Here is a 12,943-nt window from a genome sequence, read left to right on the forward strand (position 1 = left end):
GATTTTTTTTACAGAATATACTTCATACTCTTCTTCCTTCACTATTCTACCACATAACAGCAAGACGCCGCGCCTTTTGTCCACGTATCTGACACGTACCCCTAAGGTTTTGAACGCTCTTCCGGCATCGGTGTTTCCTACCACAGACAACCTGCCTCCAAGGAAAGAGTGAATAGGCATTTTCTAGACAAGCATAGCACTATATAAGTATTACTACTGGCTTATGAAGTGTACCCGGCATAAGTTAGTCACAATGCTACCTGAACTGACGGCCAATAACGGCTGGTCCGGTGCTGCATAACATACAGTAGAACCAATCATGGATTTTGCGATTAAATTCATTGTGCGTGCGCATTGGTACCCATTTCGAATGACACTTTGTTAGAAAGGACGAATCGTATGTTTTTTCCATCCGCTGCTAGCCTACTATTCTAGGCTAGTATACATATATAAACTTTTATTGTCCTATTTTAGGTACAACGGCTAAGCCTACTACTGCTGCTACCAAGCCATCTCGACCACCACCAAGACCTACGAAACCACCAACAACAACAACAACAACAACAACAACAACAAGTATGTTTTAAATCTATCAGTATCATCAACCCATTACCGGCTCACTATAGAGCACGGGTCTTCTTTCAAAATGAAAAGCTTTTAGGCCGTAGTCCACCACGCTGGCCAAGTGCAGATTGGTTAACTTCCCTCACTTTTCGAGAACGTTCTGGGAACCTCGGGCATGCAGGTTTCATCAAGATGTTTTCCTTCACCGGTAAGTAAGTGATATTCTTATAAGCTTAAATTCGAAACGCACATTACGCCGAAATCTGTTCGAATCGCAGCACGCACCTGTGACTTTTCCAAGTTATGTGCGTTACTAAATATAACTTGCTTCAACGGTGAAGGGAAACATGCTTGCCTGAGAGTTCTCCATAATGTTCTCAAAGGCGAGTGAGGTCCACTAATCCGGACTAGACCAGCGTAGTGGGCTACGGCCTAATCTCTTCCCATTGCAGGCCGGAGACCCGTGCCATGGCGTGGGCGTGATGACAATGATTAACACTAATGATAAAAATTGATCATCGCAATATGTAAGCAGCTAATCATTTTCTTGATGAATTTGCAGCAGTGCCAAGCAATCGGCCAATGGAAGGTGGCGTTTGCGGAGGTAGCGACGTTCATGCCCCGGCGTCCTCTTGCGACTCGTACTTGCTTTGCGTCAGTGGACATTGGAGCAAGCAGTTGTGCCCACCTGGACTACACTGGGACAAACGTACCGATCGCTGTGACTGGGTCGAATTCGCAAAGTGTGAAGGTAAATGCTTTACAGTACATTATATTTGTATTTTATATTGTCAGTTTTAACAGCCTGATCTTTGCGATCCTAATTCAATTAAACATCTGCAGGCTTCAAAAAAGGTAGACTTCTGCAGAATTAGAGCTTTTTGTGTCAGAGCTCGCCCGGGAAAGTACTAACACCATGCTTATTTCTGCTAGAATTGTTGCAATGCTGTTTTACAGTATTAAGGGCCTGGGTGCCGGTGTTATTAAAGGTTTAACAACTACGCCCAGGCTAATGGACACAGGGCGGCAGATTGTATTACGTGTTCCTTGCATGCCCTGCTAAGTGTTGCTTTGTTGGCAATGGTTTTCAGGTGGGCTATCTACTTGATCCGTCAATTATTAGTATAAAAAAAGCCCGTTTTTATTTAAGTAGTCCCATAGATGGCACTTATGATGCGTACTTACATAACATGAAAAATGTGTACAGGGTAGTATGATTTTATACTTAGTACCGTCAAATTGTATACTTTTTGTTAAATTTTTATTTATAATTTTACTATATGTTTATGTGGTGTACAATAAAAGTGTATTCATTCATTATGATGATGGCGATAACCATTAACTTAAAACTAAAGCTTAAAACCAAAGCCCTCCTTTAGGTTTCTGCTGCTATATTATAAGTAAATAAATCGAGCTTTAATAACTTCACGGAAATGAAATCAGTAATGAAGATGCAAATTAAAATTTTTATCTTTCAGTGAGACTTCCAGAAAAAACTACGAAGAGACCATTGCAAAATCCGTTTACGACAAGTAAAACAACGAAGAGGCCCACAACAGCTCGGACGACAACAAGAAGACCCACCACACAATCTGGGCAATATCAAGTTCCAACGGTAAGTCTAAATCATTTTGTGCGTTGTTTAAGTAAAAATCTGAGTTATATATTCCTGAGTGACCCATTCTCTTAAGACTAATCGCTATACTTAGTTAACAGATATCTTTTCTTTCAACCAGCGCTGTGCTACCGGCACGTACCATGGACATCCGCGCTGTGAAAAATTCTACGTTTGCGTGAACGGCGCGCTCATCGCTCAAAGCTGTGCACCAGGTCTCGTGTGGAACCAACAGCATTCTCAGTGTGACTTCCCAAGGGCCAATTCTTGTACCGATAGGAGACAAGTCACTTCTACAACTTCAGAATTAAAACCAAGCCAGTTGATCGATGAGAAACCAAGTAAGTTTTTATATCATAGATTCTATAAATGACAAATATGCGTTGGAACAAACAACTATATACTCGACAGAATAAAATGGGATGTAAAACAAAATTTAATTGTAATACCAATTGTAATGATGAAATTCCAAGTCCTAACCTATAATGTGGCCATTGAATACCTATAACCTTGTACCTAGATTATAATAACAAACTAATCAATTGCTATTTATTTAAAAGCGTCTACTGAACTCGTGAGCGTATCTTCATTATCTACATTCTAAATTTCCTAATTAACATTTATTATAATATTTCCTAATAAGCCGATGCTATAAATCTATAATCCTAACAATCGTAAGAAGTAATAATTTTACATTGTTTTATCACTTTCAGTGTTCTGTGAGAGCGGACAGTATGCCAATGATCCAAATGATTGTACCCGATATTTGCATTGTCTATTCGGCAAATTTGAAGAGTTTGCATGCAGCGCTGGCTTACATTGGAACCAGGTAATAATTAAAAAATATTTAAGTTACTAATGACATGAAATAATGGTTATAGGAAGAAAATGCTTGTATTTTGAATGATTTTAATGTTCCTGTAATGATCTATTATTTTAATTGTCACAGGAAAAACAAATTTGCGACTGGCCCAGCAGCGCTGAATGCAAGGTCCAAAAAGTTACAACAACTACTACCACCATTCAACCAATACAAATGGATCCCGAAGACACTGAAAGTCTTCCCGCGCCATCTAAGCCAATCGTAGATTTAGTGGACGCGAGTACTAAACCAGAACTTCTGAACAGTAAGATTTTTGGAAACTCTTACTCTTACTCTTATTTTATTATTTTACTCTCCACCCAGCCAAGCTCACTCCAGAAGCTTAGTAGGCCGTCCAGGTTGCCAAGTGCTTCAGGTAGTGATGCTGAGGAGCCAAGGTATGCTGCACACTGTTCTGATACCCCGTTGCAACGGAGGATTACGTGTATCCGTGGTTCATCTGCCTACATGCATGCTCTGCAGACTGTCGGTTATACCTAGAATGAAAAGATGTTTGTTTAGTGGGCATTGCCTTGTTATCAAGCCTACTACTATCCTTAGTTTGACCCGGTTTAGTTGAGTAGTTGAGTTGTAAGTGAGTTGAGATTTGGTATGACATCCTTTGTGTGTTTCTCGCCGGCATGTCTCATGTGTCTCTATGAGCGTGGATTGCGTTTGTCTATACAACCATCGTTTGTATACACTGATAAATTGGTAAAATGCAACTAACTTATTATATTTCTTCCTTTTTAGCACGATACAAGCTTGTGTGTTACTACACTAATTGGTCCTGGTACCGACCTGGTCTAGGTAAATTCACACCAGAAGATATGGACCCCTCAATCTGTACGCACATTGTTTATGGATTTGCTGTCTTAGGTGATGATGGCCTTATCAAGGCACACGATCCCTGGGCAGATACTGAAAACCGTAAGTAAACTTTTTATCTCTTTCGTGATCAAAAAGGAAATGTACATTTTAATGTATTTTTTAAATATTTTATACAGGTTTCTACGAGAGGGTTGTAGAATTTAAAAAATACGGTGCCAAAGTTACTCTTGCAATAGGTGGATGGAAAGACTCAGTTGGAGACAAATATTCTAAATTAGTGAATAATCCACAAGCTCGTGCCAAATTTATCACGCATACTCTTCAGTTCATAGAGAATTATAATTTCGATGGACTTGATTTGGATTGGGAATATCCTAAATGTTGGCAGGTAAACTATGACGCCATATAATTTTTTTAAAATAATTTTCCATGATCACAATATCATGGAATTAATAACATGTGACTACAATTGCAGGTGGATTGCTCGAAGGGTCCCGACTCAGACAAAGAAGGCTTCGCAAACTTAGTTAGAGAGCTTTCAGCTGTATTCAAACCTAAAGGGTTATTGTTGTCTTCTGCTGTGTCTCCGAGTAAAATGGTCATAGATGCTGGATATGATGTACCAGTGTTAGCGAAATATTTGGACTGGATCGCTGTCATGACATATGATTATCATGGCCAATGGGATATGAAGACTGGACACGTTGCTCCACTTTACTATCACCCTGACGATGATTATACCTACTTTAATGCTGTAAGTGTGTTAATAAAATATTTACAAAATTTTGTAATTAGACCTCACACTACTTAAAGAAAGTAAATAGATTTTGGAATAGATAACTATTGGGATTTGATGGAAATAGATATAACCTGTGATAGAAAAAAAAATTCAAACGTATAGTCAATCTCATGCTAGATATAAACATTTTCTTTCAGAATTATACTATACACTACTGGATGGAGAAGGGTGCCCCTGCTTCGAAATTGGTTATGGGCATACCACTTTATGGGCAATCTTTCACTACTCGCTCTCAATCGGATAATCGCATTTCGAATGGCCTGAACGTGCCTGCTATAGCAGGAGGAGATGCTGGTGAATACACGCGGGCTAATGGCTTCTTAGCCTATTACGAGGTATAAAATTTAGTTTACGAATTGATATGTTTAAAATCATACCAAACTGCTGATAAAACTGTATAAATAAATATCATAGTTTGTTTAGACGTAACGTAAACATTTTTTTTTAGATTTGTGAACGCATTAAAGATCGCAGATGGACAGTAATTAAAGACCCTAATCAACGTATGGGTCCTTTTGCTCACAAAGGCAATCAATGGGTCTCATTTGATGACATTGATATAATTAAAAAGAAAGCCAACTTCATTAAATCCTTAGGTCTTGCTGGGGGAATGGTTTGGGCTATAGATCTAGATGATTTTAAGAACAGGTAATTTGATTCTTCGATTAAAACTTGTAACTTTTTTATCAATTTGTGTTGGTAAAAAAAATAAAATTTTAAACATTTCAGGTGTAATCAAGGAAAATATCCGCTCCTAAACACTATTAAAAACTCCCTATTAGACACAAAAGTAGATTTAGAACTGGAATCTTCTGAACCTTTGCCTGAACCACAAAACGCAATAGATGATTATGAAGACATTGAAGTGAAGCCTGCATATAACAAACCCAGTACAACTGCACGTCCCACGGTAACTACGCGTCCTGTTATAACTGCACGTCCCACGGTAACTACGCGTCCTGTTTTAACTGCACGTCCCACTACAACTAAGAAACCAACAACAACTGCTATCGTTAATGATGAGAAGGAAGAAGAAAAATATAAAGTGGTCTGTTACTATACGAACTGGGCCTGGTACAGGTATTTACAAATAATATCTCGCGTATGGTTGTTATTATTTCTGAACATTAGACAATTTAAACATTTATTTTTTCTTTTTTCAGACCAAGCGCTGGAAAATACACGCCGAGTGACATTGATCCCTCCCTTTGTACCCATATTGTATACGCATTTGCAGTATTGGATAGCGCTAAGTTGGTTATCAAACCACATGATAACTGGCTGGATGTTGAAAACAGTACGTTTACTTTTTAGCTTTCGTGTATTTAGTTTACATTTTAGTTTCGAATATATTTTGTAAAAAATAATTTTTTTTTCTAGAATTTTATGAAAAAGTAGTAGCTCTTAAAAGCCGTGGGGTAAAAGTAGTCCTTGGCTTGGGAGGTTGGAACGATTCCGCAGGCGACAAATATTCCCGACTCGTCAACAACCCCTCTGCGAGGAGGAAGTTCATTGTGCATGTAGTCGACTTCTTACAGCAATATGAATTCGATGGATTGGACCTCGACTGGGAATATCCGAAATGCTGGCAAGTGAGTAGAAAAAATTAAAGTCGCAATATTAATGCATAACAATTTAATAAAATTAAATGAAATCGTCATTGAAATTAATTTCAACCATTAAAATGTTTTAGGTTGAATGTGAAAAGGGACCAAATTCGGACAAGCAAGGTTTTGCTGCACTGGTCAAAGAATTGCGCAGTGCCTTTGTTCCTCGCGGCCTTCTACTCTCTGCTGCAGTGTCGGCAAGCAAACGCGTGATAGAATTAGGTACTTCCATATTTTTTACTTCATGCCGTGTTGTGTAAGATATGGCCGTCGCCAGCCCTTTCCTTCCGTGGGTGTAGTACAAAATGACGGACGGGATTTCACGGAAAACGGACAGTAGAGTCCTCTGTGCTACTACTACCGTCTACTGCTATTTCGTCTGGCCAGATGGTGTATTTTGGTAGACCCGTTGTGAGAGGCCTTTAGGACTGTTTTAGGCTAATGATGATAATAACAACAATATAAATTTCATAGCTCTGATTTAAGTGAATAAGTTCTAATTATTATTATTTTTTTAATTACAGCATATGATATCCCTGTCCTCTCAAGGAATTTGGATTGGATATCTTTAATGACCTATGATTACCATGGACAGTGGGAAAAGAAGACTGGCCACTTAGCACCCATGTATTCCTATAATTCAGATGACGACAACACACTAAACGCGGTAAATACTTATCTCTAAAACTGTTTATTCAATTTTTTCGAACACTAGCGGTTCCCTGATTGCTGTTCCCGGCCTTATCCGCGTACAACTATTACGCTAGATAAGTAAATTTTCGCCATACAAACTTCCAACCCACAATATCGCATCACAATTCACATCCCCGTCAACGTTATATTGCTTCACTTATACAAGTGTCATTTTACGAGTACCCTAAGCAATAATCACACGAATCGGTGTCGTAACGTCGTTATTCATCACTTAAAAATATGGTGAAACGTTTTACCATTAAATAAGTTATTTTATAAACAAAAACAATATTCTAGCGCAGAAGACGATAGAACGATTTTCACGCGGTAGGATTCTGGATTTATTTTTCTTGTCTATTTAACAATTAATATTGGAACGTTAATTTGCTTCAAAATTATAGATATTTAATTCTAGAAAAAAAAAAATATTTCAGAACTTCACCGTTAATTACTGGTTAAGTAAAGGCACCCCACGTCATAAATTAATACTGGGTGTGCCATTCTATGGACAGTCGTTCTCTCTGATGGAGAATTCCGGTAACAACTTGGGAGCGCCAAGTTACGCCGGCGGAGAAGCTGGAGATGAGACGAGAGCTCGTGGTTTCTTGTCATTCTATGAGGTATGGAATTCTATTTTTTTTTTAATTTTTACTAAGATAGTAAGAAGAAAGTTAGTATTAAGAAGCGATTATAGCTAAGTCGTTAGGAAGTAGGCCTCCTGGAACTTTTATGAGCGAGAGAGAGAGAGAGAGAAACTAGCTTTAATGGTAAAGGAAAACATCGTGATGCTGCGTACCTAAAAGTTCGCCACAATGTTCTCAAAGCCGTGTTAAGTCTACAATACGCAATTGACCAGCTTTGTGTGCGAGAGACCCGTGCCCTCTAGTTGGCAGACAATGGGTTGATATTGATGACTGACGATGCTTACACAGAGATTTACATGATTTCTCATTTCAGATATGCGATCGTATAAAAGTTCAAGGGTGGCGGGTAGTTCGTGATCCAGGCGGCCGAATGGGACCATATGCAACCTTAAACGATCAGTGGGTGTCATTTGACGACGACTTCATGGTACGCCATAAGGCTGAATACGTTCGGGCAATGGAACTTGGTGGTGCCATGGCGTGGACGCTGGACCTGGATGATTTCAATGGCCGAAACTGTGGCTGTGGAAAATATCCGTTACTAGCCACAATAAACCATGTGTTACGAGAGAAAGAGCAACCTCCGTCATGTTCTTTGGAAGAAAGTAAGTATTAATAGCATGTGTGGTAATTATCATAAGAGCAAATAAATGATATTTTGGCAGCAACTTCCTATTGAGGGCTGACATCATAATACTGAAGCTATCTCAAAATAGCGTAGACTACGCTATTAACGGAATTTAAATCTCCTCAGTACAAACCCCGCCAAACGCAGTTGCGACAACAACTATTGAGCCTGGTGAGCAAGAGCAACTACCACCTTTATCTGACACCGAAAGTAATAATGATGTAAGTACCTTTATAAATTAGACGGAAGAGATTATAAAACAGTTTATTACTGTTTTCTTGTTACTTTTGTACTTGTTGTATACTCTTTTGCAATAAAACTCTATCCACCTATCTAAGAGTACCAAAATAAAAAAACTTTGAAAATATATCATTTTAGGATTCTCCGCTTGATGGATCTTCATTAGAAGGTAAATCTTGCTCTGGGATTACTTTCAAGGAGGATGAATTGGATTGTTCTAAATATTATTTGTGTCTTAATGGAGAGTACATTCAACTAATATGTCCGTCCCCGCTTGTTTGGAGTCAGGTAATTTTTATACCAGTGTTTTAATTTTATTTTTATACTTATAATTAGATGCGAGTAAGAATTTAGGAGACTACAAAAAAATTCTCGGAGTATCTTATAATTAATAAGGTAAAAAATAATCATGCGTGACTGGAACCGGAGTATTCTTGTTCAGGACCGCCCGATTTCCAACCGAAGATATTATAATCTTGTACTTATCTTCCGAATCTTACCTTCGTAATCTAATGATATTGTAGCAGTATTTCGCCCCGGAAACCGAACATCGTTGGAGCCGTTTCCGAGATTCAGATCACAAATTATTCATATTTACAAGAATTGCTTGTTTAAAGGTGATAGTAATTGCACAATCTACCGCAACAGTGATAAATCAAAATTCTTACATAATATTTCACATGCCAACATTTTTTTTGCAGAATCACTGCGATTTCCCGCAAAAATCTAGATGCAAGGGCAAGACAAGTCTAAGAATCACGGACGGGAACAATGAAATTGAATCTGAACACAAGCCCATAATTGCGTGTTACTTTACTAATTGGGCATATTATAGGTGAGATTCTGCATTCTGCACTATTTTTCTTATTTGTAAGCTAGGTTCTTTCTTGCGAACGTCATGTTTAGGGAATCAAATGACCCAATAAATTTAATGATGTTTCATGATATTTTGAAACGAAAAAAGTAATATAAATTGCAAAAAGTTGTTATGGAATGTTGAAAAATTATATAATAACGTCAATAAAACTTTATATGGTCAAAAAATGCTTCTTGAAAAGATTGCTCATACTTATTACCTTTTGTGAAAATGGGAGGAGATAAGCGGTTGCTATCGCCAAGGAAAATAGTTGAGTAAAGACGTAATAATAAACACACTATTTTCTTTACGGTTCCGACAATACCTTCTCCAGCTCAAAGACTCGAAACTGATTTATTATAAATGTTTACGTTATCAGGAAAGACAATGGCAGTTTTGGACCAGAACAAATAGAATCTTCTCTTTGCACACATATAATTTACGCCTGGGCACATCTCGATAGCGCTAGTAATACAATAGTTCCTGGTAATCCAGAATTGGACATTAGCAATGGTAAGGTTTCTTAACATAACTGTTCATCATTCTTTTATATATTAAAAGGTTTTTAACTATGTATACTTGGGTGCTTTAATTATTTATTATTTTTATAGATTTCTACGGAAAGATAACAGACTTCAAATTGAAAGGTCTGAAAGTAATTATAGGTATCGGTGGAATAGAAAACTCAATAGATTATAAATGGAGTCAAGTTACAGCTGATCCTGTTAAACGAAAAATATTTGTACAATCTGTTATAAAATTCCTACAAAAGTGGAAATTCGACGGAGTTCAAATAGCTTGGCAATATCCTGTATGCAAGGAGGTGAGCATAAGATTTGTTAATTGAAGCTATTTTATTATTATTATTTTTATCGTAATAATTGAACTGATGGTGGTAAATCATCGCCTATAAACAGAGCAACAATTCACAGGGCATGCAAGGAGCACGCCCTGCTACATGCCGCCTTGTGTCCATCAATTTTAGGCTTAGGTGTCTAGCCGTTCAGTCCGGAAAACAGCATTGCAACAATTCTGTTTGACGGCAGAAATACGCTCGATAGTAATTCCCCGAATGGTCTCTGTCACAAAAAAACCCTTCTGCTACTCTTCTTAATATTTCTGAATGTAACTAATAAATAATATCGAATTTTTACAGGCACCTTGCACGGAACAGGATTCATCCGACAAAGATAATTTCAGCGTATTGTTAACTGAATTAGCTAAAGTATTGCGTCGTCATAACTACGAGTTATCAGCTATGGTCTCTCCAAATCCAGAAATTGCAGCACTGGCTTATGACCCTTCAATTCTGACTGCAACACTCGACTGGATGGTCATTGCAGCAAACGACTACTATGAGTCTGATTCAAGAAGAACTGCTTATCTTTTGCCGTTGACAAGCAATGAATCATATAAAATGGATAATTTGGTAACTTCTTAAATTCTTTATAATTAAGTATAATTTAATATCAATGTAATGCAATACTTACTTAAAATGTATTTTTTTATCTTATTGCATCCATTTAAAAAAGTGAAATATATATTTTTTTCAGTTTAAGTATTTCAATGAATTTAATTTTTGCAGCACGCAATCATAGGTTTTTGGTCGAGCATAGTGCCAGTTAGTCAACTCGTAATGGGTCTGCCTGCATACGGTCGTTCTTACACTCTCAGAAGTGAGCTAAGTAATGGTATTGGTGCATCTATAGCTGGCCCGGGCAAACCAGGCTCATTTACACGTATCCCCGGATTTTTGGCTTATTATGAGGTAATTATACAATAGTTAATTATAATAGGTAATTGTTCAGAATATTTTAAAAATATTAAATGAATGAATCGAGTGATTTAAATCTTGAATCGAATCGGCATTTAAAATTGGAATTTTCCAATTCAAATTATTTTTAAATTTAAGATTTTACTTCAAACAATTTGCGAACGTGTATACATTACGGATGAGCGAAGTTCCTTGAAAATACACAAAAGTATAATTTGTCGTACGAAAATAAAGTTTTTTTTTTACCTTTTGCTATAAAACGTATCAATTTGAAAACTTCCGTAATTTTTGATTGGTTAGGACTTCCAAAGCAGGTCTTTAAATCGATGCGTGCTTTTGCATGCAATGTGGAATTTATACAAGTAGCTGATTTGAAAGTAAAAATAACTCCCGTTCTAAACTTCATAAAATTTCTACAGATTTGCAAGGAAACGAAATCGGAAGACTGGAAAGTGGTGTCAAATAAGGAGGGTACTTATGCAGTACAAGGATCTCAATGGGTGTCATATTTGCGACCTTATGACATCTACAGTATCTCAGCGGTAATGTCTCGTTCAGGTATGCGAGGAGCAGCCTTGTGGGCCCTCGACTTAGATGACTGGCGAGGAAGATGCTCCTGCCGCCAGTGGCCTATGCTAGATGCCCTCAGAAAAGGATTCTTCGAACCAAATTTGCAAATTGCGGAAACGTTTGATTGCGCGATATAAGTACATATCTAATCGATGTACTTTTCTCCAATGTTACGTTTAAGATAACGTAAAATCACACGAGTTTCAAATGTCTTTTTGATCATTTATTGTTTAACGCTATCGTAATTTATACCTAGTAGATAAGATACATCTACGCTTGATGACTTTAGTTGGATGTGGAACGCCCTCTCGGCAATTTTGTTTCCTGCCACGTATATTTGAGTATCTTCAAGGCTAGAGTGAATAGGCTTTTTCTAGGCAAGCGTTCTCAAACCTAGACCTCATCATTGCTTTCTAAAGGGCATGATTGTCGTCAAGCGTCCTATCGTTAATAAAAAAAGGAACAGCTAGGTACAATAGAGATGTTTAATAGTAGGTATCTGCTTTCCAGAGGGAGAACTAAAAACATTACAAAGCAGTGTGATAAGCTTATGAATGATATTACTACTTATTATATTATATTACTATGATATTACTACCTACTTGCTACCTCGAGCTTTGCTCACATTATAAATATGAGTAGATAGGAAGGTAGAAATGATTATAGTTGTTTAAGCGTTAGTACCTAGGTAATAGACAAGTACTTTGATACTCAATTTGGGGATCTGTTTTTATTAACAGCCGGGATTTTAAAAAGTGTATAATTTGTCACTGTGTTTGCTCACGTAGGCTGGTTTCTATACATGAGGTTTTTGTGCGTACCGAGTAGGTATCCATGGTTATTGGTTGCGAGTAACCTTGAACCGATGTGGACAGCATTCCTTATTAAGATTAAGAAAGGTAGGTCCTCAAATATTGTTTTAATACATTACTGATATTTTTAAGGTTTAATGTAAGGGTTAGGTACCTGCTGGTTTTTAATTGTATATTTTTAGGTAGTTGCCTAGCCGCCTCTTTTCCTTGGAATTTACAGTTATATAATTATTGTTAAAATACTTTGCTCGATTTTAGGTCGATAGGCACTTTGTGATAAGTATGATATTTTTTTTTTATGTTATTAATAAAAAAAAATCATAATAATGTGTAATATACCTCCTAGAATTCTCAAAAAAAAACAATGTCTATGCACTAACATTGTGACATGGAAAATTTCATTGTAATGATAATTATGTAAGTTGACAAAGCTGTACAATTTACAAAA

The 12,943-nt window shown here is 37.2% G+C and overlaps 1 protein-coding gene across 1 annotated transcript in view; it reads left to right on the forward strand.

The window, feature by feature from the left end:
* The window catches only part of LOC120624230 (probable chitinase 10), a 39,247-nt gene that overhangs the window by 20,645 nt on the left and 5,659 nt on the right, over nt 1–12,943 (forward strand). The window contains 26 exon segments of the mRNA XM_039890655.1: nt 475–576; nt 1,127–1,315; nt 2,043–2,179; nt 2,301–2,520; nt 2,893–3,008; nt 3,129–3,306; nt 3,795–3,971; nt 4,049–4,260; nt 4,348–4,626; nt 4,809–5,006; nt 5,120–5,319; nt 5,401–5,751; nt 5,835–5,968; nt 6,052–6,263; nt 6,365–6,500; nt 6,803–6,945; nt 7,406–7,591; nt 7,929–8,220; nt 8,370–8,464; nt 8,622–8,771; nt 9,185–9,318; nt 9,719–9,852; nt 9,951–10,162; nt 10,496–10,768; nt 10,925–11,107; nt 11,533–11,770. Coding sequence (XP_039746589.1) covers nt 475–576; nt 1,127–1,315; nt 2,043–2,179; nt 2,301–2,520; nt 2,893–3,008; nt 3,129–3,306; nt 3,795–3,971; nt 4,049–4,260; nt 4,348–4,626; nt 4,809–5,006; nt 5,120–5,319; nt 5,401–5,751; nt 5,835–5,968; nt 6,052–6,263; nt 6,365–6,500; nt 6,803–6,945; nt 7,406–7,591; nt 7,929–8,220; nt 8,370–8,464; nt 8,622–8,771; nt 9,185–9,318; nt 9,719–9,852; nt 9,951–10,162; nt 10,496–10,768; nt 10,925–11,107; nt 11,533–11,770 — 4,881 coding nt within the window.

Source organism: Pararge aegeria, chromosome 6, assembly GCF_905163445.1.
Source record: "Pararge aegeria chromosome 6, ilParAegt1.1, whole genome shotgun sequence".
Classification (NCBI taxonomy): Eukaryota; Metazoa; Arthropoda; class Insecta; order Lepidoptera; family Nymphalidae; genus Pararge; species Pararge aegeria.